Below are 26,144 nucleotides of genomic sequence, written 5' to 3'. Positions count from 1 at the left end.
CCTGGGTTTTAATCTTCTGAATCTCATCTGCTCTGTCCTGTTCTATTACGTAAGCTAACCTGGCGGTCAGATAATTAAGATGTCGAAGATAAGCCTCTTTCACAGTCCTAAATGTTCTAGAGACTGCAGCAGTCCATTTGGTTACCCTCTGCACTACTCTCTGTCTGTCATCCCTCTGTGCTCTGTCCCCATTATCTCAGTCATTCTGCCCCTCCATACCAGCAGTGACAGACAGGCTGTTATCTGTGTGCTCAGTAGCATCATTTTGTATTTGAGGGCTTGTATGACCTCTTAATCCTTTTTTCTTGGACAATTATGTGATTTTTGTTTTAAACATGGTCATTGTGCCTTCTGAGAATAGTGTAGTAGTGGACTTACATGTTGAGCAGGACACACCATCCGCAGTGAGGATCCTCAGAGCTCAGACACTCTCCGCAGGTTCCATACTGCTCACAGGCCTCCACTGGGACCTGGGTCACCTACAACACAAAAGAGGAAGGCTTAAACGCTTAACATAGACAATGGAGCCTACAACATTCCCATGAACAGCACATAATTTACAATTAGTGTAAAACATATTGCTCTATATAACTGCTTCATAATTTGTTGAGCTGGTTAATTGTGTGTGATACATTATGTAGTACAGTATGTAATGTATCCATTGAAATAGTGTCCCTGTTGACTTAGTAAACATGATCTAAGGAAATGGAGAAAAGCCTGGTAGTATGTGAAATCTGATTTTTTCCGTTAATTGATTGTGGGGGATTCAGCACTAGGTTGAAGATGACAAAGTTAAGACAATATAATAATTCCACACGGCAGCTTTTAGAAATAAACGAATTAATTGGACCAGAATCGTTGCTAACTAACAACACTGGTCTCAATTTTGCAAAGAGTTATTGGATATTAGAATCCTGTTGTCTTAACCTTTGTCATCTTCAACCTAGGTTCAACAGAGGAAGTAGCTCTGGCAAACAGGCTGAGAAAATAGTTAAGCCACAGCAAAGATAAGCCTGATATCCATGGGTGTGCTCACAGCTTGGATCAGCCTACACACACAGATACACACACACACATATACACACACCGCCACCTCTCTGTGTGGACGCCTGGCAAAGCATACGCTCCCATTAGTCGCTGTGACAGACGCTGCTGTTGAGTGGGCAGCGCCAGCCCATGCATACACAAACAGGTTGAAGCTTTGCTATTTTATACTTTGTTATTATTCTCCCCCTTGACGGACCATGCACGTCATTTCCTGATGTAAGCAATCACAAATGAAGAGTGGATTATGGATTAGAGCGTCTCCGCTTCTCTTGATAGCATAAATGGGTTCTCTCTCAGTTATGTTGGCAAAACAGATTATCTGCCGCTCTCCGCAAAATCACTTTTTCTTTTTTTAAGAAAAAGCTAAATTATTTTAGAAGGGATGGGGGGACAGGCTCTACGTCCAAATCTGACACAGAAAGACTAATCCTCCCAACCAGCCCAACTCAGATTAGCCTCTCAAAAACTAGCTAAGGAGGGGAATGAGCAGACAGACAGATGGGTCTTGCTGTTACCGTGCCAACAGTGTGCCTCTGGTGCTGCTCAGATTTAATGTTCAGCTCACATGATGAGTTTATTTGTCCATCGAATTTTACCTGAGAATGCAGGCAAAGCTATGAATCACAATGAGATGACATTTGTCAGCAGACAACATTTTGTTTGAGGACCACAATTTCCCACACATTTACAGCCTTAGAAATCCCTTGAAATGTAACTACATTTAATTACCACACTAAAATGTGAAAGCTTCAGATTTTTCTCTTTATTAATTTATTTTATTGATAGGACAGCACAAACCTACAGTACACGCTACATAGAGATGCAAGCAAGAGAAATTGAGAGGAAGAGAATTCTACCATAGATGGTTATAATTATGGTGTGATATGTTATTTTCAACAGTCAAATACTCTAATCCACTCTGCAACTGTCAACTTTGGCTATTATGCAATCCTCGTCATTTTATATCATGCTTTTGGGGAAGGGGTTTCCAACCTGAGTTAAGTGCGTGTAAATGGAACGTAATTCCCTTTTTATGCACTTTTTCTCTATGTGTATTCTGACCTTGAACTGGAGCATCAGAACAGATCATGGCAAAAAATGTTTTAGCTCCGTGGTCTTGGAATTATCTCCAGACCAGCTTGAAACTCCAGGATCTTGATTCCTTGGAGGAGTTTAAAAGTTTGGTTGACTCACATTTACATTTGCATTTGACATTTTATGAATTTAGCAGACACTCTTATCCAAAGGTTAGGAGGTGTTGCGAGGGGTTGTGTGCTGTGGGATTATTTAAGATACTTGTTTCAGATGTTTTTGGAAGATGGACAGGGAGATGCGTGTCGCCACCTGGGTGTCAGAAGAGGGGAAGGAGAAAAGTAGTTTAGTGTCATCCGCATGATAGGCGAGACCATGTGAGGATATGACAGAGCCGCGTGACTTGGTGTGTAGAGAAAAGAGGAGAGGAACTGGAACTGAGCCCTGGGGGACACCAGTAGTGAGAGTACGTTGTGCAGACACAGATCCTCTCCCCGTCACCTGGTAGGAGAGGCCTGCCAGGTAGAATACAATCCAAGAGTGTACAGGGCCTAAGACACCCAGCCCTGAGAGAGTGGAGGAGGATCTCATGGTTCACGGTGTCGAAGGCAGCTGATAGATCTAGGAGGATGAGAGCAGAAGAGAGAGAGTCAGCTTTGGCAGTGCGGAGAGCCTCCATGTCACAGAGAAGAGCAATCTCGGTTGAGTGACACGCCTTGAAACCTGACTGGTTAGGGTCAAGAAGATCGTTCTGAGAGAGATAGCGAGAGAGTTGGTCAGAGACAGCACGCTCAAGTGTTTTGGAAAGAAAAGAAAGAAGGGATACCGACGTTTTTTATGTCAGAGGAGTATTGGTTTCTTGAAGAGGGGAGCAACTCAGGCCATTTTGAAGTCAGAGGGGACACAGTCAGTGGTCAAGGATGAGTTGAGATGGTCTGGAGAAGGATGAGAAGACGGGGTTGAGCAGGCACGTTGTCGGGAGGCCGGACATCACTAGTCGCAGGATTTCATCTGGAGAGAGGGGAGAGAAAGAGGTCAAGACGTAGGGTAGTTCTCTATAAGTGGGACTAGTGGACTCAAGAGGCTGAGGGAATGAGTGGCAGATGTCATCAACCTTCTTTTCAAAGTGGTTGATGCAGAGAGAGAGGATGGAGGGGGAGGGGTGGAGGATTGAGGAGGGAAGAGAAGGTGGAAAAGAGCTTCCTAGGGTTAGAGGCAGAAGCTAGACATATTGAGTAATAGAAAGTGGCTTAAGCAGTGGAAACAGATAAAGAAAATGTAGAGAGGAGGGAGTGAAAGGATGATAGGTCCTCCGGAAGTTTAGTTTTTCTCAATTTTCACTCAGTTGCCCGCAGCCCTGTTCTGTAAGCTCGCAATGAGTCCCTCAACCACGGAGCAGGAGGGGAGGGCCGAGCTGGCCGGGAGGAATGGGGATGGTGCGAGTCATAGGATGCAGAAAGGGAGGAGAGTAGGGTCGAAGAATCAGAATCAGGAGACAGGAGGGAGATGGATTTAGCAGAAGTGAGAGATGATAGGATAGAAGAGGAAAGAGTAGTGGGAGATGGAGAACGAAGATCATGACCATCTGGTTAGGGGCTGAGTGGCTAGGGTTGGAGGAAAGCGACACAGAAAAGGAAACAAAGTAGTGATCAGAGACCTGGAGGGGGGTTGCAGTGAGATTAGCAGGTGAACAGCCTCTAGTAAAGATGAGATCAAGCGTATTACCTGCCTTGTGAGTGGGAGGGGACTGCGAAAGGGTGAGGTCAAAAGAGGCGAGGGGAAAGAGAGAGTTAGAAAGAAATTAATCGAAGGCAGACGTTGGGAGGTTGAAGTTTCCAAGTACAAAGAACAGAGAGCCATCATCAGGAAATTAGCTTATCAAGGTGTCAAGCTCATTGAGGAACTCTCTATGGACACCTGGTGGGCAGTAGATGACAACAATTTTAAACTTGAGTGGCATGGAATTCAAATGAGGAGATGGACAGGTAAGAGAGGGAAAACATTTAAAATCTCTGCTTAGGAGAAATGAGTAGCCCTGTGCCACCACCGCGACGACCAGATGCTCTCGGACTATGAGAGAAAACGTAGTCAGATGAAGAGAGAGCAGCTGGAGTAGCAGTGTTCTCTGGGGTGATCCCTGTCTACGTCAGAGCCAAAAAGTCAAGGGACTGAAGGGCTGCATAGGCTGAGATGAACTCGGCGTTCTTGACCGTTCCAAACGTTGCCAGAGACCAGGAATTCCACATGGGTACACTAAATTAGAAGAGATGCAGCCAAGGGATGGGAAGTGTTTGTAAAGCCTACAGGGAAAGGAGCGAACAGGTATAGAAAACACACACATACTGTAGTTGCCAATGATACAAAAGAGCAAAATGAGATCTGAAAATAACTAGGTAAGATACCAAAGTGAGAGAGTGGTGTGGAGCAGAGTATGTGAGCGGAGTTGGCGGAGTTGAGCAGTCCACGTGTTTCACTTCCTTTCCAATCGCACCCCTAAAAAACACTCCTCTCTCAGAGGGAAAAAACTGCTACGTTCCATTCATTAAAATCCCCAATTGAACCAACAACCATCTATTTTTGTTACTACCTGGAACTACCATTTGGTTTTGAAGTATTGGAACCAAACGCACTCCAATAAACAACATGAAAAGGTGACTGTAGGAAGGGTCCATCATTTGTTTTAAATAGGCTACATGTCGTAATAAATAGCATGCAAACACTGAAAAAGACAGGCAGCGTAAGAAAGAACGAAAATGCATTATTTAGGCTATATTATTAATATATTATTTCAATTATTAAAAAATTATAGACTACAAAGAAATAAATTGTGAAGCATTTGCGAGTGCGCCACACTAGGCTGGCAGGAACATTAAGCACTCAGCATTTAAACAACATTTTGTTGTATTAAACAGTTATAGTCAATAAATTGTGCATATAGTCTGTGACTTAATTAGAATGAAATACACATTTTACGAAAAATACCTTATTAGGCTCAGTCTACAGTGCCTTTGAATTCACTTTTAGAAACACGAGTTTGGCCAGAGGCTGTGGCTTCAGGCTCGTGCCCGGAGAGCAGGCCAGCAGCAGAGAATACCCTCTCCGCGCTTGCATAGACACTGTGGATACTAAACACCCTTCAGGCCACTCTTGCCAGGCTGGGCAGGAATGCAGAGTTGTTTTTTTTATTTTTCTATAGGTAAGCCTAAATGTTTTTGGGAAAATAACCCTATCAAAACGGAAAGCTCCTTGAAAGAGGTAATATGTCTGGCCTATTGGGCCAAAATCTATGATAGCCTATTGTATAGATAACAGAACAAACATTAACAAAACTTTTAAGAGATCAGATTTTTTGTTTATAAATGCTTTGCTACAATGACACACTTAGCTAGCTACCCACTTAATTTATTTATGTTAGCATGTGCACGTATTACACCTTCATGCTTTTGGGATATGTGTCTTTTCAGATTCCACAATGACATAGTTGTGGACATTACATCACTGCACTCACTCTCTTGCTGTTGGTCCTCATCTTTGTAAGTCACCTTGATTTTGCACCTGTGTGTTTTATCAGTTTCTTTAAACTCCATGACAGTAGCTAAAGCATTGGGCTATAGCAGCACACAAATAGCCTACAATTGCATGCTGGGCCGGGTATGCCCTGAGCTAGTGAAGTGAAGTGATGCCTACTGGAGCACTACTGAAGGCGAAATTGGAGCAAGCGAGAAGGCCAATGCTCCAGCCTTTTGAAAACTCGATCTGCGCTCCAGTCAAATTGAGCACGCTCCGTTCTGGTGTGAAGCCTTCCTCTCTTTCCTTCCTTGAACACCTCGGCAGGACCGTCTTTGCTTCCGCGACAGTCTTAGTTTTCCGACGAGACCCCCTTACAGCTGCCGCTGAGAAAACAGGGGAGACTGAAGTACATTTATACCAGTGGTGGAAAAAGTACCCAATTGTCATACTTGAGTAAAATTAAAGATACCTTGATAGAAAATAACTAAAGTAAAAGTGAAAGTCACCAGAAAAATACTACTTGAGTAAAAGTCTAAAATAATTTGGTTTTAAATATACTTAAGTATCAAAAGTAAATGTATTTGCTAAAATATACTTAAGTGTCAAAAGTAAAGGTACAAATATTAATAATTTCAAATTCCTTATATTAAGCAAAGCAGATGGCCACATTTCTTTATTTTGTTATTTACAGATAGCAAGGGACACACCAACACTCAGACATAATATACAAATGTAGCAGGTGATGACCTTTGATGTTCTCTTGATTAGTGTGTGAATTAGACAATTTTCCTGTCCTGTTAATCATTGAAAATGTAAGGAGTACTTTTGGATGTACATCATTTTCTTTAGGAATAAAAGTAAAACTAAAAGTTATAAATATAAATAGTAAAGGACAGATACCCTCAAAAAAACTACTTAAGTAGTATTTTTACTTAAGTACTTTACACCACTGACTACTACTAATAGCTAACTCCCTTGCAAAGGTGAAGAGCACACCTCCCGATACTAATTGCTGATTGCCTAGGAGAGGAGAAACCACTCCCCCTCCAATACAGCCACTGATTACAAAAACAATAGTCACAAATTGCCCTGCCCCTTAATCCTGGGTGATATGTCAACAATCATCTGCTAGTACTAGTTAATAGCTGTCAGCAGTTCACATACCAGGTAGGCTACTGGGAAGACAGGAAGCACTTCAAGTAGTTGGCCCTATCTAGTAAAAAGACAACACTAGACAACAACAGATAAAGAAAAAAATTATACGTATCACTCCTGGAGATATCACGAGTATAGGGATGTGAGGAATGTAATTGCCATTAGGACTTGATGCGGTGGTACATATGACATATTTTGTATGTATCTATCTATGTATCTATGTATCTATGTATCTTGTATGTTTGTAATTGAAATGTATGTGTCTACGTCCCACTATTTTTTTTTATGGTGTCTACGTATGTCTGTAAGTTGTTACAGTATGTCTGATATTTGTCTCAAACATTGTTCCCCTCTGCTCCTGTCTTGGTTAGACCAAGTGTCTCTTAAATGAGATTAACCTGAATAAATAAAAGTAAAATAAGATAAAATAATTGCGAATAGCATGCTATTCACCCGCTATTCATTTGGGGTGGAGCTCGAATAAATCAAATCAAAGTTTATTTGTCACGTGCGCCAAATACAACAGGTGTAGACCTTAAAGTGAAATGCTTACTTACAGGCTCTAACCAATAGTGCAAAAAAGGTATTAGGAGAACAATAGGTAAGTAAAGAAATAAAAACAACAGTAAAAAGACAGTGAAAAACAGTAGCGAGGCTGTATACAGTAGCGAGGCTATAAAAGTAGCGAGGCTACATACAGACACCGGTTGTCAGGCTGATTGAGGTAGTATGTACATGTAGATATGGTTAAAGTGACTATGCATATAAGATGAACAGAGAGTAGCAGTAGCGTAAAGAGCGGGTGGTGGGTGGCGGGACACGATGCAGATAGCCCGGTTAGCCAATGTGCGGGAGCACTGGTTGGTCGGGCCAATTGAGGTAATATGTACATATGTACATGAATGTATAGTTAAAGTGACTGTGCATTTATGATAAACAGATAGTAGCAGCAGCATAAAAGAGGGGTTGGGGGGGACACAATGCAAATAGTCCAGGTAGCCATTTGATTACCTGTTCAGGAGTCTTATGGCTTGGGGGTAAAAACTGTTGAGAAGCCTTTTTGTCCTAGACTTGGCACTCCGGTACCGTTTGCCATGCGGTAGTAGAGAGAACAGTCTATGACTGGGGTGGCTCAAATCAAATCAAATTTTATATACACATGGTTAGCAGATGTTAATGCGAGTGTAGCGAAATTCTTGTGCTTCTAGTTCCGACAATGCAGTAATAACCAACGAGTAATCTAACCTAACAATTTCACAACAACTACCTTATACACACAAGTGTAAAGGGATGAAGAATATGTACATACAAATATATGAATGAGTGATGGTACAGAACGGCATAGGCAAGATGCAATAGATGGTATCGAGGACAGTATATACATATGAGATGAGTAATATAGGGTATGTAAACATTATATTAAGTGGCATTGTTTAAAGTGGCTAGTGATACATTTTTTACATACATTTTTCCATTATTAAAGTGGCTGGAGTTGAGCCACTCAATGTTAGTAGTGGCTGTTTAACAGTCTGATGGCCTTGAGAGTCGTGGGTGAACAGGGAGTACAGGAGAGGGCTCAGAACGCACCCTTGTGGGGCCCCAGTGTTGAGGATCAGCGGGGTGGAGATGTTGTTACCTACCCTCACCACCTGGGGGGCGGCCCGTCAGGAAGTCCAGTACCCAGTTGCACAGGGCGGGGTCGAGACCCAGGGTCTCAAGCTTGATGACGAGTTTGGAGGGTACTATGGTGTTAAATGCTGAGCTGTAGTCGATGAACAGCATTCTCACATAGGTATTCCTCTTGTCCAGATGGGTTAGGGCAGTGTGCAGTGTGGTTGCGATTGCGTCGTCTGTGGACCTATTGGGGCGGTAAGCAAATTGGAGTGGGTCTAGGGTGTCAGGTAGGGTGGAGGTGATATGGTCCTTGACTAGTCTCTCAAAGCACTTCATGATGACGGAAGTGAGTGCTACGGGGCGGTAGTCGTTTAGCTCAGTTACCTTAGCTTTCTTGGGAACAGGAACAATGGTGGCCCTCTTGAAGCATGTGGGAACAGCAGACTGGGATAAGGATTGATTGAATATGTCCGTAAACACACCAGCCAGCTGGTCTGCGCATGCTCTGAGAACGCGGCTGGGGATGCCGTCTGGGCCTGAAGCCTTGCGAGGGTTAACACGTTTAAATGTTTTACTCACATCGGCTGCAGTAAAGGAGAGTCCGCAGGTTTTGGTAGCGGGACGTGTCAGTGCCACTGTATTGTCCTGTCCTCAAAGCGAGCAAAGAAGTTGTTTACTCTGTCTGGGAGCAAGACATCTTGGTCTGCGACGGGGCTGGCTTTCTTTTTGTAATCCGTGATTGACTGTAGACCCTGTCACATACCTCTTGTGTCTGAGCCGTTGAATTGCGACTCTACTTTGTCTCTATACTGACGCTTAGCTTGTTTGATTGCCTTGCGGAGGGAATAGCTACACTGTTTGTATTCGGTCATGTTTCCGGTCACCTTGCCCTGATTAAAAGCAGTGGTTCGCGCCTTCAGTTTCGCGCGAATGTTGCCATCAATCCACGGTTTCTGGTTTGGGAATGTTTTAATAGTTGCTGTGGGTACGACATCGCCGATGCACTTGCTCACTCGCTCACCGATTCAGCGTATTCGTCAATGTTGTTGTTTGACGCAATGCGGAACATATCCCAGTCCACTTGATCGAAGCAATCTTGAAGCATGGAATCAGATTGGTCGGACCAGCGTTGAACAGACCTGAGCGCGGGAGCTTCCTGTTTTAGTCTCTGTCTATAGGCAGGGAGCAACAAAATGGAGTCGTGGTCAGCTTTTCCGAAAGGAGGGCGGGGGAGGGCCTTATATGCGTCGCGGAAGTTAGAATAACAATGATCCAGGGTTTTACCAGCCCTGGTAGCACAATCGATATGCTGATAGAATTTAGGGAGTCTTGTTGTCAGATTAGCCTTGTTAAAATCCCCAGCTACAATGAATGCAGCCTCAGGATATGTGGTTTCCAGTTTACATAGAGTGAAATGAAGTTCGTTCAGGGCCATCGATGTGTCTGCTTGGGGGGGAATATATGCGGCTGTGATTATTATCGAAGAGAATTCTCTTGGTAGATAATGCGGGCGACATTTGATTGTGAGGAATTCTAAGTCAGGTGAACAGAAGGACTTGAGTTCCTGTATGTTGTTATGATCACACCACGTCTCGTTAATCATAAGGCATACCCCCCCGCCCCTCTTCTTACCAGAAAGATGCTTGTTTCTGTCAGCGCGATGCGTGAAGAAACCAGCTGGCTGCACCGACTCCGATAGCGTGTCTCGAGTGAGCCATGTTTCTGTGATTTCATCTACCTTGTTGTCAAGAGACTGGACATTGGCGAGTAGTATGCTTGGGAGCGGTGCGCGATGTGCCCATCTCCGGAGCCTGACCAGAAGATCGCTTCGTCTGCCCCTTTTACGGGGTCGTTGCTTCGGGAAAGTCGTATTCCTGGTCGTAATGATGGTGAGTTGACTTTGCTCTTATATCCAATAGTTCCTCCCGATTGTATGTAATAAAACCTAACATTACCTGGGGTACCAATGTAAGAAATAACACGTAAAAAAACAAAATACTGCATAGTTTCCTAGGAACGCGAAGCGAGGCGGCCATCTCTGTCGGCGCCGGAAGTGGGGTCTTTGACAATTTTCAGGGCCTTCCTCTGACACTGCCTGGTGTAGAGGTCCTGAATGGCAGGCAGCTTAGCCCCAGTGATGTACTGGGTCGTACGCACTACCCTCTGTAGTGCCTTGCGGTCGAGCAATTGCCGTACCAGGCAGTGATGCAACCAGTCAGGATGCTCTCGATGTTGCAGCTGTAGAACCTTTTGAGGATCTGAGGACCCATGCCAAATCTTTTTAGTTTCCTGAGGGGGAATAGGCTTTGTTGTGCCCTCTTCACAACTGTCTTGGTGTGTTTGGACCATTATAGTTTGTTGGTGATGTGGACACCAAGGAACTTGAAGCTCTCAACCTTCTCCACTACAGCCCCGTCGATGAGAATGGGGGCGTACTCGGTCCTCCTTTTCCTGTAGTCTACAATCATCTCCTTGGTCTTGGTTACGTTGAGGGATAGGTTGTTATTCTGGCACCACCCGGCCAGGTCTCTGACCTCCTCCCTATAGGCTGTCTCGTCGTTGTCAGTAATCAGGCCTACCACTGTTGTGTCGTCTGCAAACTTAATGATGGTGTTGGAGTCGTGCCTGGCCATGCAGTCGTGGATGAACAGGGAGTACAGAAGGGGACTGAGCATGCACCCCTGGGGGGCTCCAGTGTTGAGGATCAGTGTGGCAGATTGATCAAATAATTTATAAGGTTAAAGATAATGATTAAATAATTCTACCCGGACACTTAACCATAAGGGAGTATAGGTTATGTAGCATATATAAGGAATAATAAAAATATTAACCAGAAGTCCAACTAGGTTGGACTGGGGAGAGAGAGGAATGTGTGTATGTGTGCCTAAAGAAAACACAGAGGACAATTAAACTGTGTTTGAACCGACCCGGCTAGAACACAGAAATTACGATAGGACAGGGAGTACCCCTCCAGGTTTCCCTAATCTGGGGGGAATGGAACTGTCGGCTGGGTAGTGATAAACTGTGGTGAGAATTCTGGAGAAGAAGATAGCTCTCCTAATGTTAGTGTGGCATGTGTGTGCGTAAGTAAGAAGAATGGTATAAAAGGAATGTCTTTGCATATGAACTGCAGAGCTCTCGTGAATAAACATTGATTTGACTTTTGTAAACTGGGAATTTCATTTAAACCAGAACTTTACAAACTCTGGGTTGCAGACACATTAGAATAATTTACATTTATGAACATTGATAACAAAATTCCATATCACAGATGTGTCGTCAGCCCCCACCTGGGGGCGGCCCATCAGGAAGTCCAGGATCCAGTTGCAGAGGGAGGTGTTTAGTCCCAGGATCCTTAGCTTAGTGATGAGTTTTGAGGGTACTATAGTGTTGAACACTGAGCTGTAGTCAATGAATAGCATTCTCACATAACTGTTCCTTTTGTCCAGGGGGGAAAGGGCAGTGTGGAGTGCAATAGAGATTGCATCATCTGTGGATCTGTTTGGGCAGTAATCTGTTTGGGCAGTAATAAATTAAGGTGTGGCGGAGATTTGTCCACAGATCCTCCGTATTCTGACCTTGACTTAATTCCCTAACAATTCCACCACCTTTACGCGCGAGGGAAACATTAATCAGGTCTAGCAAACCTATCGGTTCCAAGTGTAAAAAGCATCTACTTATTTATTTTTGATAGAAATAACACCATTATCCATGCACTGTAATTTACAACTTGATAAGATCTATTGATAAGAGCTAGGTAACTGAGTAATCCATTTGATAAGGGACTTGTAAATTTAAATGACAAATGCGAAACCAGTCATATGGTAGCAAACTGAAGCATATCAAAATATCAACTTTCCCATAGTAAAGTTTTTGAAATGCTGTGCCATTATGTAGAATTGAAATAAACTCAGGACCCTGTCTTTCAAAGATAATTCGTAAAAATCCAAATAACTTCACAAATCTTCATTGTAAATTGTTTAACCTGTTTGGGCTGCAGGGGCAGTATTGAGTAGCCAGATAAAAGGTGCCCATTTCAAACGGCCTCGTACTCAATTCTTGCTCGTACAATATGCATATTATTATTACTATTGGATAGAAAACACTCTCTAGTTTCTAAAACCGTTTGAATTATATGTGTGAGTCAAACAGAACTCATTTGGCACAAACTTCCTGACCAGGAAGTGGAAAGTCTGAAATCGAGGCTCTGTTCTACTTCCTGCCTATAAATGGGCATGATACGTATTAGTATACATGCACTTCATAGACCTTCCCCTGGATGTCAAGAGGCGGTGAGAGAAGAAATTTAGTGTTTATCTTGGTCTGAAGTGGAATACAAGCTCTTTGTATGACGTGTCCCCCATTTCCGGTTTTCTGGAGAGCGCGAGGCGGTACCTGGATTTGCCTTCTGTTTAGCTGCCGTTATAGGCGACTACTATCTCCGGCTTTGATTTTATTTGATACATGTGACCATATCATCGTAAAGTATGTTTTTTCAATATAGTTTAATCAGATTATTGAAATTTTTTCGGGAGTTTTGCCGTGTTCCGTTCTCTGACTTTGTTGACGATGGAGAGATTCGCGCCACTTGGCTAGTGCGCTTGCTAATTCAAGAGGGAAAATGGACGTTCTAAATCCAAACAACGATTGTTCTTGACAAAGGACCCCATGTCCAACATTCTGATGAAAGATCAGCAAAAGTAAGAAACATTTTATGATGCTATTTCATATATCTGTCGTGCATGTGAACTAGTCGTCGGCGCCCAACTTTTGGGTACTCTAGCTATACCGAAGCTGGATGTCGTAATGAAGTTATTTTTTAGAATTCTAACACTGCGATTTCATTAAGAACTAATGGATCTATCATTTCCTATACAACATGTATTTTTTAGTTATGTTTATGAATAGCTATTTGGTCAGAATATGTGTGTCAGAAAAAGTGTCAGAAAAATATCCGAACGTTGTGGGAAATAGTAGCTACGTTAGCAGAATATATAACCACTGATTTCAGCTCTAAATATGCACATTTTCGAACAAAACATAAGTGTATGTATAACCTGATGTTATAGGACTGTCATCTGATGAAGAATATCAAGGTTAGTCAAAAATTATATATCTTTTACTGGTTTGTTACGATCGCTAACCTTTTGCTACTGGGAAAAGGCATGTGTTTCTGGCTATTGTGGTAAGCTAATATAACGCTATATTGTGTTTTCGCTGTAAAACACTTAATAAATCGGAAATATTGGCTGGAATCACAAGATGCCTGTCTTTCATTTGCTGTACACTATGTATTTTTCAGAAATGTTTTATGATGAGTAATTAGGTATTTGACGTTGGTGTCTGTAATTATTATGGCTGCTTTCGGTGCAATTTCTGATTGTAGCTGCAATGTAAACTATGATTTATACCTGAAATATGCACATTTTTCGAACAAAACATAGATTTATTGTATAACATGTTATAAGACTGTCATCTGATGAAGTTGTTTCTTGGTTAGTTTGGTTGGTTCTTGGTTAGTTAGGTTGGCTTTGTGCATGCTACCTGTGCTGTGAAAAATGTCTGTCCTTTTTTGTATTTGGTGGTGAGCTAACATAAATATACGTGCTGTTTTCGCTGTAAAACATTTTAAAAATCGGACATGTTGGCTGGATTCACAAGATGTGTACCTTTCATTTGCTGTATTGGACTTGTTAATGTGTGAAAGTTAAATATTTAAAAAATATATATTTTGAATTTCGCGCCCTGCACTTGAAGTGGCTGTTGTCATATTGTGGGCGGCCTCGGGCTGCAGCCATAAGAAGTTAAACACTGTTTCCCATGCTTGTTCAATGAACCATAAACAATTCATGAACATGCACCTGTGGAATGGTCATTAAGACACTAACAGCTTACAGACAGTAGGCAATTAAGGTCACAGTTATGAAAACTTAGAACACTAAAGAGGCCTTTCTACTGACTCTGAAAAACATCAAAAGAAAGATGCCCAAGGTCCCTGCTCATCTGCGTGAACGTGCCTTAGGCATGCTGCAAGGAGGCATGACGACTGCAGATGTGGCCAGGGCAATAAATTGCAAAGTCCGTACCGGGAGACAGGACGGACAGCTGATTGTCCTAGCAGTGGCAGACCACGTGTAACAACACCTGCATAGGATCGGTACATCTGAACATCACACCTGCGGGACAGGTACAGGATGGTAACAACATCTGCCCGAGTTACACCAGGAACGCACAATCCCTCCATCAGGGCTCAGACTGTCCGCAATAGGCTGAGTGAGGCTGGACTGAGGACTTGTAGGCCTGTTGTAAGGCAGGTCCTCACTAAACATCACCGGCAACAACGTCACCTATGGGCACAAACCCACCGTCGCTGGACCACACAGGACTGGCAAAAAGTGCGCTTCACTGACGAGTCGCGGCTTTGTCTCACCAGGGGTGATGGTCGGATTTGCGTTTATCGTCGAAGGAATGAGCATTATACCGAGGCCTGTACTCTGGAGCGGGATCGATTTGGAGGTGGAGGGTCCGTCATGGTCTGGGGCGTTGTGTTACAGCATCGTCGGACTGAGCTTGTTGTCATTGCAGGCAATCTCCACGCTGTGCGTTACAGGGAAGACATCCTCCGCCCGCATGTGGTACCCTTCCTGCAGGTTCATCCTGACATGACCCTCCAGCATGACATTGCCACCAGCCATACTGCTTGTTTTGTGCGTGATTTCCTGCAAGACAGGATTGTCAGTGTTCTACCATGGCCAGCAAAGAGCCCGGATCTCAATCCCATTGAGCACGTCTGGGACCTGTTGGATTGGAGGATGAGGGCTAGGGCCATTCCCCCCAGAAATGTCCGGGAACTTGAAGGTGCCTTGGTGGAAGAGTGGGGTAACATCTCACAGCAAGAACTGGCAAATCTGGTGCAATCCATGAGGAGGAGATGCACTGCAGTAATTTATGCAGCTGGTGGCCACACCAGATACAGACTGTTACTTTTGATTTTGACCCCCCCCCCCTTTGTTCAGGGACACATTATTCCAATTCTGTTTGTCACATGTCTGTGGAACTTGTTCAGTTTATGTCTCAGTTGCAGTATTTTGTTATGTTCATACAAATATTTACACATGTTAAGTTTGCTGAAAATAAACGCAGTTGACAGTGAGAGGACGTTTCTTTTTTTGCTGTGTTTATATACATATACAACGATACGGTACACCGCATTTATAGAGATGACTTAAGATAAATCTACAGAAAACCCTATTGAATGAAAACTCCACGAGAAAATCTGTTGGCCAGCAAGTAGGAGGGTTTTCAGCAGTTTAATGAAATGTATTCAGTGCGCGGAAGGTAACCACACCTGCAGAGCGCGTTAAGCAACTGAATAAGGTAAGTCTGAATTTCAATACTGAAAAGTGCATAGGAAAGGCCTGAGTCTGAGTCTGAATCGGTCCTTACAGCGATGCTAGGCACATGTAATGCTTATTGTATGAAAGTAAGGCTTATTGTATCAGCCTACTATCAGCCTACTATCTGTAATTTAACATGTTTTCAGATTATAGAGATTTGTGTTCTCTTCTCCAATGAAAACGCACTAAAAGCACAACTGTGCTTTGTCTGCAATAATGTGATTTCTCCTTTGCCTTTAAAAGTTGTCTCTATTAATTACTGTTAAATGTAAATGCGGCTGACCATATCCTTCAACCATCAGCTTATTATCTGACCCATCGATCTGCTGGGTGAAGGTGGGTGGGAGAACAAAGGGCACTGATGGACATGGCTAGAGGTTTCTCTCCTCTCCTCCCTGACCTGTTGTTTTCACAGCTGCTGATCCCTTGACAGGGATAACAAAAGGTCTAATGATGGGTTAGGTGGAAGCCCAGACAGAGACTGATAACCCTCCCTGTCCAAACAAGCTCACACAAAGTCAGACCAGACCACGCTCAACAAATAGCACAGATATGAAGCATTTTCTCCTCTGCCTTTAGCCCTTGACAAGATGGGTCATGGGTGCAGGGGTCTCCAACCCTGTTCCTGGAGAGCTACCCTCCTGTAGGTTTTGATTGAACCCCAGATGTAACTAACCTGATTCATCTCATCAATCAGCTAATTAATAGAATAATGATCACTAGATTAGGGTTGAAGCAAACACCTACAGGATATTAGCTCTCCAGGAACAGGGTTGGAGAGCCCTGCTCTATAAGCACTACAGTCAGCCTATAATATTTAATGACTATGTGTACTATATGTGCATGATGATGTGACATTTCACCTGGGTTATAGCTATTTAATAGCAGGCCACAAATGTGCATTTGTCTGCTCAAACGGTCAGAAACAGACTCCATGAGGGTGGTATGAGGGCCCGACGTCCACAGGTGGGGGTTGTGCTTACAGCCCAACACCGTGCAGGACGTTTGGCATTTGCCAGAGAACACCAAGATTGGCAAATTCACCACTGGCGCCCTGTGCTCTTCACAGATGAAAGCAGGTTCACACTGAGCACATGAGCACATGTGACAGACGTGACAGAGTCTGGAGACGCCGTGGAGAACGTTCTGCTGCCTGCAACATCCTCCAGCATGACCGGTTTGGCGGTGGGTCAGTCATGGTGTGAGGTGGCATTTCTTTGGGGGGCCGCACAGCCCTCCATGTGCTCGCCAGAGGTAGCCTGACTGCCATTAGGTACCGAGATGAGATCCTCAGACCCCTTGTGAGACCATATGCTGGTGCGGTTGGCCCTGGGTTCCTCCTAATGCAAGACAATGCTAGACCTCATGTGGCTGGAGTGTGTCAGCAGTTCCTGCAAGAGGAAGGCATTGATGCTATGGACTGTCTCGCTCCATCCACCAACGCCACGTTGCACCACAGACTGTCCAGGAGTTGGCGGATGCTTTAGTCCAGGTCTGGGACTTTAGTCCAGGTCCGCCACCTCATCAGGAGCATGCCCAGGCGTTGTAGGGATGTCATACAGGCACGTGGATGCCACACACACTACTGAGCCTCATTTTGACTTGTTTTAAGGACATTACATCAAAGTTGGATCAGCCTGTAGTGTGGTTTTCCACTTTCATTTTGAGTGTGACTCCAAATCCAGACCTCCATGGGTTGATAAATTTGATTTCCATTGATAATCAATTTGTGTGATTTTGTTGTCAGCACATTCAACTATGTAAAGAAAAAAGTATTTAATAAGAATATTTCATTCATTCAGATCTAGGATGTGTTATTTTAGTGTTCCCTTTATTTTTTTGAGCAGTGTATATTAATCATCAGTTATCATATTAAAAACTGCAAACATTTGCCTCCACCCTGTTGGGTACCAACTTCTAAACTTGAAATATCCCTATTCATGTTACCATATTAGAACTGAGGGTATGGAAATCTACTGAGTGAGAAAGTTTAGATTCTGTCAGAACATGTTATTGTTAAATCTCAGGTATCCTATGGAGAGGAGAAGGGCCACATCCTGGTTTCAGTCAACAGATAAGGTAGGACAGCCGTGAGTTGGGGAGGAGTGAGAAATTTGGGCCGAGGTCAGGTCAGATGAAGTGAGACAGAACAGTCACCACTAAAGTCCTGTCTAGCAACAGAGATGTATTGGCTGTCCAGATGTGCAAGGAGGAGACTCAGCATAAGAGGCAGGTATAAATATTAGTGCTTGTGTAAACATGTCTGTCTTATGCAGCTGTGTGACCTAGTGGGTGAATAAACTTGGTTTGAGTTTTACTAGTCATCCGTGAGTATTACTCTGTTTGGCAAAATGTGTAGTATTGCAGGAAATTTCCTTTAAAACTGCTAATTTTTCTCTCCACCCCATGGCAAAATGAGTAGAATTGCAGGAAATTAACTTTAGAACAAAAATGTGTTTTCTCTTTGCTGTCACGAAAGGGGCATCTAAAAAAAAATTGCACGTGAAGTGGGGAGGCCACTGCGGCCCCTCATGATGAGTTCTGTTTTTTTGTGGCCACCACCCCCATCAAAGTTGCCCATCCCTGATGTAGACCATTACAATTCAATAGAGAGTGTGTCTGTTTGGACAATACTTCTCCACGTGAAGCAGGGATAGATCTTTCAATAAATAATCAACCCGAGGACATCAAACAGATAAACTATTACACACACTCACACACTCACTCCATTCCTCTCCACTCTGCATCACCATGCTTGCCCTGTGTGCTGCGCTGCGCTGCGCTCGGAAGGAGAAAGAGAGGCTCATTGTTATTCTGCGAAGGTCGCCTGATCTCAGCCAAATCTGTCTGTGCCTCGCTCTTGATTCCACATCATTTCTCTATTGTTTGGCTCAGAGAAATCCCCAAATCCCCCTACTCTGGCATCGGCTGGAAAAGCAGGAAATCTGAGAGAGCAGCACAGCAAGCTCCTCTCCTCCTGGAATTCCTCACTAAAGCTCTAGGAAGGCCTGATTGAAATGAGAGAGAGGGAGAAAGTATTTTCACCTTCCCGGTTCTTAAGGGCCAAAAGCAGTCGGTATGGTTCCAATATTAGGAGAGAGAGAGTGCATGGCCATGGCCTGGTTTGTTGGTTACATGCGTCCATGTTCTCATAATACAGTCAAAATGGGGAGACTATCTCCTTGAAGGGAGAATATGTCTCTCCTTGAACAACCAAGGCTCATCAATAAGTGATGTCCTGTCTCTTCCAGTCCATCACACTCCAGGAAGTGCTGCCTTGATTTGTATCAAGAGACACTTCTTCTGTACAATGCCTGTGCCTGTTTCTCCCTCATTTCTTAAAAACCTTATTTGAGCCTTCACATGACGTTTATAGGATATTTCCAGACACATTTAACTAATTTATGCTGCCTGTATTGTCCAAACACCCTCTGCCTCCTTGTCCTTCAGTTTAGTTTAAAAATACATTCCAACAGTCGGGAGACAAGTGAGTGTAGCAGTGATAGCAGGGCTTTTGGTCGCACTGAAATCTAATCCCATTACACAGTGCCATGAGACTGAGACAGAATAATCACTTGAGTTGAAAGTGATTACCACTGTTCCCTCTTATCTCCCAATGAGTCCAGAGGACTTCAGCCAACAACAAGTGCTCTGCTAGCTGATGTGATGCTGGTCCAACTGGAGAGCACCATATGACATCTACAAACCAAGGAAATGTCTCTAATGGTTTTCTATGGAGTGTGTGTAGCATAGTTTAAGATGCATGGAAGTCTTATGGTTTTCTATGGGATGTGTGTAGCAAGTATAACATGCATGTTAGTCTATAGGTTTTCTATTGGATGTGTGAGGCATGTATGATGCATGTTAGTCGTAGTCGGTGCACATGGGTGAGTAATTAGAGCATGTGTCCTTCTGTCTGAACATGCCCTGCATATCTTACACACAACCCCAACATGGAGTTTACATATAATATGAGAGATACATGAAAAAAGTAGTACCACGATGTGTGAAGGAGAGCACAATTTCAAATATTTCGAATATTTGCTTGAGTTCCAATTAATCTTTACTATTTTCGATTATTGTGGTAATATTGTGATATTATACACATAACCCTCAGCCCAAATAATGTTGACTAGTCATACATTTATTTATTATTTTCATCACAACTCTAAACCCATGAAGTACATACAGTACATCATTGTATTCATATTCACAGGAAAGGATCTTGTTAACTTATAAACATTTCTGTTACAGTAGGGAATGGGAGATTCCTCACCTGATTGTCAGACATGATGTAGAGAGAGTTGCGGTCCAGAGAGAAGGCCATGTCTCGGAGGATAGGACTACCTTCTGTCATCACGGTCAGGGTCTCATACTGCCCCCCGCCCTCAGGAGACCCATCCACTCGGACCTGGAGGACAGAGAGACAGACATAGGGCTGGTCAATTACAGCTGTATGCTTGACAATAAAATAGTGACGGTTTTGACCAAACAAACCTTTGGAGTACTGTACTCTTAGCTCCGCTTTGTAATGTTTGTCCCTACTCCAGGATTAGTTCATTATGTTACCGGTGATGGCATGTTTCTGGCTTGTTTTCAATTAAACCAGACTAAAGATTAATTTAACTTTGGCACGACTTCAAACCACCATCTTTTGGGGTACATTAAAAGCATGTTTGCGGATAGGCACACACATACAAACAGAGAATTGGATTCCCTTCCCCAACCCCTTTCTGTCCATTTTCATCAATACACATTTTCCTCATTAGTAGGTGATGTCAGAAATCTGAATGACTTCATACAGTAACAGTACATTATTATCACATCTGAAAATGTAAATTGATATACCCTGAGTTTAAAAGACAAAAATAAGTTGGACAACTGAGAAAAAATATCCTCATTAGCTATACTATCTCCAGTTTAATGGTTGCTTAGAATTCAGCATGATAATATCAACTGGCTGATTAAACCTATGTAACTGCTGTGAAGTGGAAATGCTTTCTCATATAAAGAAGATACTCATCTAAATACAGAATGACAGGAGACTAAGCAGAGGGATAGACATTAGGGAGCAGACGTAAGAAGCCCATAATAAACTACATATCCTCCATTCTGGTTATCTGGACAGTACAAATCTCCAGCACCAAGATCAGGTTGGACTGCAGCAAATCTCCCTGCGTGCCAGGCCAGTGCACACAGCCACTGGCAGGCCCACAACACTCTCTCAATAGACACAGCAGGAATCAATAGAAACTGATTACATGATTGGATCCCCTGGGCTCAAAAACAGCACCAATTAATCAACCCTTCCACTTTCCAGTCAGCAGCCCTCTCCTAAAGGCTGTGGTCCCCACCATAAACATAGAGGAATATAGACAAAAACACCTCATGGACTGAGATGGGAGAATCCTACAGGCGAAATCTCTTCTGTGACAAAGAGACCAAAGCCTGGCAAGCAGCCCCAGTGCTGCAGTCATTTAGGGACACGGTCAGGGGATTCTATCAGATGGATCATTAGGATCACAGTGTCCACTCTGCTCCGTTTGTCATTTAACCAGCTCTGTCCACCATTGATTTGACACTGTCATCCCCCTAACCAGTCACTCAATAGAAAGTTGTATCCAGTAAAGCCTCTGTAACTCTTCATCTATTTCGTGGTTCCTTGCCCCCTCATCCTCTGTCTCTCTTACCACAATCCCACGCAAGGTGGAGTCAGCTTTCATTCCATTTCCCACACTCTCTATTTCATTCATAGAAACCAGCGCTTGTATGAGTTCCACTTGCAAAACTTGATTGGAAATAAAACCGAAATTGCCCAGAGAGATATTATGCCAGCGGTATTAAGCTGGGCATTAGGAGGTTGACCTGGAGCAACCACAGTGAACAAGGTCCAATGTATTATCTCAGAGGAAATAGTGACCATTTGACTGGCCCAGAGTTTGATTTCAGTCCATTTATAATCTAAAACAGGGTTGCTTGGGCTTTGGCCCTATGGCCAAAGGGCTTTGGCATGGGCTTTGGCCCTATGGGACTACATCAGGTCCTCAATCTCTCTTAAGCCTCACAGTTCGTAATGAGAGGAGGACCGTTTAATTAGTTTTATAATGAGCCTGCTGGTAGCTGCTGAGATGTGCACAGTATATGGAAGCTGTCCTAGTTCAGCCAGAGTTTCTGGTAGAAGTAATGTACATGATGAAAAGTGTCTAGTTTACAAAGATCAACTCATGCCTGCTACCCCATCAACCTGTAATAATGAAACTGTTTTGTAAATGAGTAGGAAACATCATTCAAGGTCCAGAACATATGATCAAAAAAAACCACAAATAAATTAATTTCATGGCTCTTGCGCAAAATATATTTTCTCTTCCTTCGTATGCAGTCTGTTTTACTGAATAGGAAGGTTACTAATGCTTTGGCTAAATGCCTTTTTCTACTCTAGTGTTTCTGTTGTCTTTCTTTAAATGTCCAAACTGTAACCTAACGTTACAAGAGGAAATACATTTTACTCCTGAATTATATTTAGACCTAGAACGGTGTGTTTTCTTTCCCGATACCGACAGGGGGAATTCATCTTAAAGGCCAAAATTGGAGGACAACATTGGAGGCCAACATTGGATACAAACAAGAAAGTAAAATAACCCTACAAAAAAGTTTTAGAATGTCATATGACCCCATATACTCTTAGTAAGGAATTAATACAATTTACCTGTTCCCTTCAAGAGCTCTTTTAGCATGGTTTGCTGCATCTCTCAGTGGTAGCGTGTTGTGATTCCATCCTTTAAAGAGATTCTCCGGTACTTTTGTAGAATTTTTAGCCAGTAGTTCTGAAAGTAGCATTCATGAGCCAAAGGTGGTCCCGAAATTTGCATACTACATCACATACAGTACCAGTCAAAAGTTTGGACACCAACTCATTCAAGGGTTTTTCTTTATTTTTACTATGTTCTACATTGTAGAATATTAGTAAAGACATCAAAACTATGAAAAAACACATATGGCATCATTTAGTAACCAAAAAAAGTGTTAAACAAATCAAAATATATTTTATATTTGAGATTCTTCAATGTAGCCACCCTTTGCCTTGATGACAGTTTTGCACACTCTTTGCATTCTCTCAACCAGCTTCATGAGGTAGTCACCTGGAATGCATTTCAATTAGCAGGTGTGCCTTGTTAAAAGTTATTTTGTGGAATTTATTTCCTTCTTAATGCGTTTGAGCCAATCAGTTGTGTTGTGACAAGGTAGGGGTGGTATACAGAAGATAGCCCTATTTGGTAAAATACCAAGTCCATATTATGGCAAGAAGAGCTCAAATAAGGACATGAAGGGCTGTGGAAAATTTCAAGAACTTTGAAAGTTTCTTCAAGTGCAGTCACAAAAACCATCAAGCACTATGATAAAACTGTCTCTCATGAGGACCGCCACAGGAAAGGAAGACCCAGAGTTACCTCTGCTGCAGAGGATAAGTTCATTGGAGTTAACTGCACCTCAAATTGCAGCCCAAATAAATGCTTCACAGAGTTCAAGTAACAGACACATCTCAACATCAGCTGTTCAGAGGAGACTGTGTGAATCAGGCCTTCATGGATGAATTGCTGCAAAGAAACCACTACTAAAGGACACCAATAAGACGAATCTGTCCTTTGGTCTGATGAGTCCAAATTTGAGATTTTGGTTCCAACCGCTGTGTCTTTGTGAGACGCAGAGTAGGTGAACGGATGATCTCCGCATGTGTGGTTCCCACCGTGAAGCGTGGAGGAGGTGTGATGGTGTGGGGGTGCTTTGCTGGTGACACTGTGATTTATTTCGAATTCAAGACATACTAAACCAGCATGGCTACCATAGCATTCTGCAGTGACACACCATCCCATCTGGTTTGCGCTTAGTGGTACTATCATTTGTTTTTCAACAGGACAATGACCCAAAACATACCTCTGGGCTGTGTAAGGGCTATTTTATCAAAAAGGAGAGTGATGGAGTGCTGTATCAGATGACCTGGCCTCCACAATCCCCCAACCTCAACCAAATTGAGATGGTTTGGGATGAGTCGGACCGCAGAGTAAAGTAAAGGGTAGTTTGAAAGTTGCCAGACAGCTTCCCGGACCCACATTACAACATGTTCTTACATTTCTCTCCCTTTAAATATTGCCATATGGAATTGATTGTGAGATTATTGTGATCAATGAAGCAATTTGGGAGGGTTCTAAAAGAGGTAAACATTACTGTACATAAATGTTCCTTCTAGCTTTCCATTTCCCTGGAAGTTGGTATGAAAGATGATCAGTTCACAGTACATATCTTTGGCCTGCCAATCCCACAAAATGTGACCAGATGTGACTAGCATGGGCAAAGTGTGTTAAGTCTATCTATCATACCATATGGATAATAGACTGGGAGCATTCTCTTCAGCTAGCCTATTCATTTTAGTCTAGTATCCTTACAGCCCCCCTTATTCCTTTGCCCCAGATACAGTACTGTATGGTGGCAAAGACACTCTAGCAACAAAGATTCATGACATTTTCCAAACATAACGTCTTTCTAAGAGAATAAAAATACAATGACATAAGGCCAGTACGTCTGGCAACCTTCAGGGTTGAGTGGCTGTGTGTTTGGGCAGATTCTAACTGACAGACTGGAGAGTGGACATTGATTAGCCCATATCCATCATGACTTTGCCTGAACGCTGATGAAGAGGAGTGTGTGTCTGTCCTGCGAAGACAGGAGGGTGCTGCAGTGCCTAATGAAAGGGGGACGTGTTTAGTGAGAGCCAAATAGGTAGATGTCTGTATTACACCCCTGCACTAATCAGTCAGACATGACATCACTGCTACTAAGAGAGCTGTATTGATTCCTAGCATTGAACAAGCTGTATGTTAGCAAATGCTATTACCAAACATGATTACTACTATGATGAATGCACTCTAAGTGTGTGTGTGTGTGTGTGTGTGTGTGTGTGTGTGTGTGTGTGTGTGTGTGTGTGTGTGTGTGTGTGTGTGTGTGTGTGTGTGTGTGTGTGTGTGTGTGTGTGTGTGTGTGTGTGTGTGTGTGTGTGTGCTGAGTGTGTGAGAGTGCTCGTCTGATAAAGAAAATAAAAACATACAGCTGTGTTGGCTCAAAGGTATAGGACGTTTTCTGAATGATCCTTGAGGTTTTCCCTAAATCCCCGAAATTAACATTCTACAGTATGCCTAGCTTCCAAGGCCCCATACCACAGTTTCTACTACGTAACCAGAGACTCCTCTAAGTCACCTGAGGTGACAGGTGATTGCGCCGATGGGTAGGGCTGCCGTCTTATCAGCCCTCAACCAATCATACTATTTTGATTGTTTTTTCGCGTTGTTCGTAACTTGTTTTGTACATAATGTTGCTGCTACCATCTCCTAGGACCGAAAATAGCTTCTAAACATCAGAACTGGGATTTCTCACCTCAAACTGGACAAAGAGTTTTTCTTGGACATTCGCTGGAGAAGGAAACGGAGATTTCGAGGCAAAAGATCAGGATGCCTTGTGAGGACCAGGCGACGAGTGGCTAATCTGCCATTGCCCTCCGTTCTGCTAGCTAATGTTCAAACAGTAGAAAATAGATAGGACGAACTGAAAGCACGTATATCCTACCAACGGGACATTAAAAACTGTAATATTTTATGCTTCCCCGAGTCGTGGATGAACGACAACATTAAGAACATACATCTGGCGGGTTATACACTCTATTGGAAAGACAGAACAGCAGCCTCTGGTAAGACATGGGGCGGGGGCCAATGCATTTATGTAAACAACAGTTGGTGCACGATATCTAAGGAAGTCTCAAAGTTTTGCTCGCCTGAGGTTGAGTATCTTATGATAAGCTGTAGACCACACTATTTACCCAGAAAGTTTTCATCTGTATTTTTCGTAGCTGTCTACATACCACCACAGAGCAAGGTTGGAACTAAAACCGCACTAAATTAGCCGTATTCCGCCATAAGAAAACAGGAAAACGCTCATCCAGAGGCGGCATTCCAAGTGGCCGGTGACTTTAACGCAGGGAAACTTAAATCAGTTTTACCGAATTTCTATCAATATGTTAAATGTGCAACCAGAGGGAAAAAATCTACACCACCTCTACTCCACACACAGAGATGCATACAAAGCTCTCCCTCACCCTCCATTTGGCAAATCTGACCATAACGCTATCCTCCTGATTCCTGCTTACAAGCAAAAATGTAAGCAGGAAGCACCAGTGACTCGGTCTATAAAAAAGTGGTCAGATGAAGCAGATGCTGAACTACAGGACTGTTTTGCTAGCACAGAATTTTCAATTTCATTCATTTTCATTACAGTACAACGGTTTGATCTGTTCGATCTTAGCTAGCTACATAGCCGTCTTTGTATCAAAGATAATTGTGTAGT

General features: G+C 43.1%; 1 protein-coding gene across 1 annotated transcript in view; it reads right to left on the bottom strand.

The window, feature by feature from the left end:
- The window catches only part of LOC120020574 (plexin-A2-like), a 61,318-nt gene that overhangs the window by 26,540 nt on the left and 8,634 nt on the right, over positions 1-26,144 (bottom strand). Inside the window, exons 3-4 of the mRNA XM_038964281.1 lie at positions 20,032-20,166; positions 379-479 (exon numbers count right to left, since the gene is read on the bottom strand). Coding sequence (XP_038820209.1) covers positions 379-479; positions 20,032-20,166 — 236 coding nt within the window. The remainder of the gene's footprint in view (positions 1-378; positions 480-20,031; positions 20,167-26,144) is intronic.

Source organism: Salvelinus namaycush, chromosome 2 (assembly GCF_016432855.1).
Source record: "Salvelinus namaycush isolate Seneca chromosome 2, SaNama_1.0, whole genome shotgun sequence".
NCBI classification, from domain to species: Eukaryota; Metazoa; Chordata; class Actinopteri; order Salmoniformes; family Salmonidae; genus Salvelinus; species Salvelinus namaycush.
The sequence above is the reverse complement of the archived record's forward strand: the minus strand, read 5'-3'. Positions and strand labels throughout refer to the sequence as shown.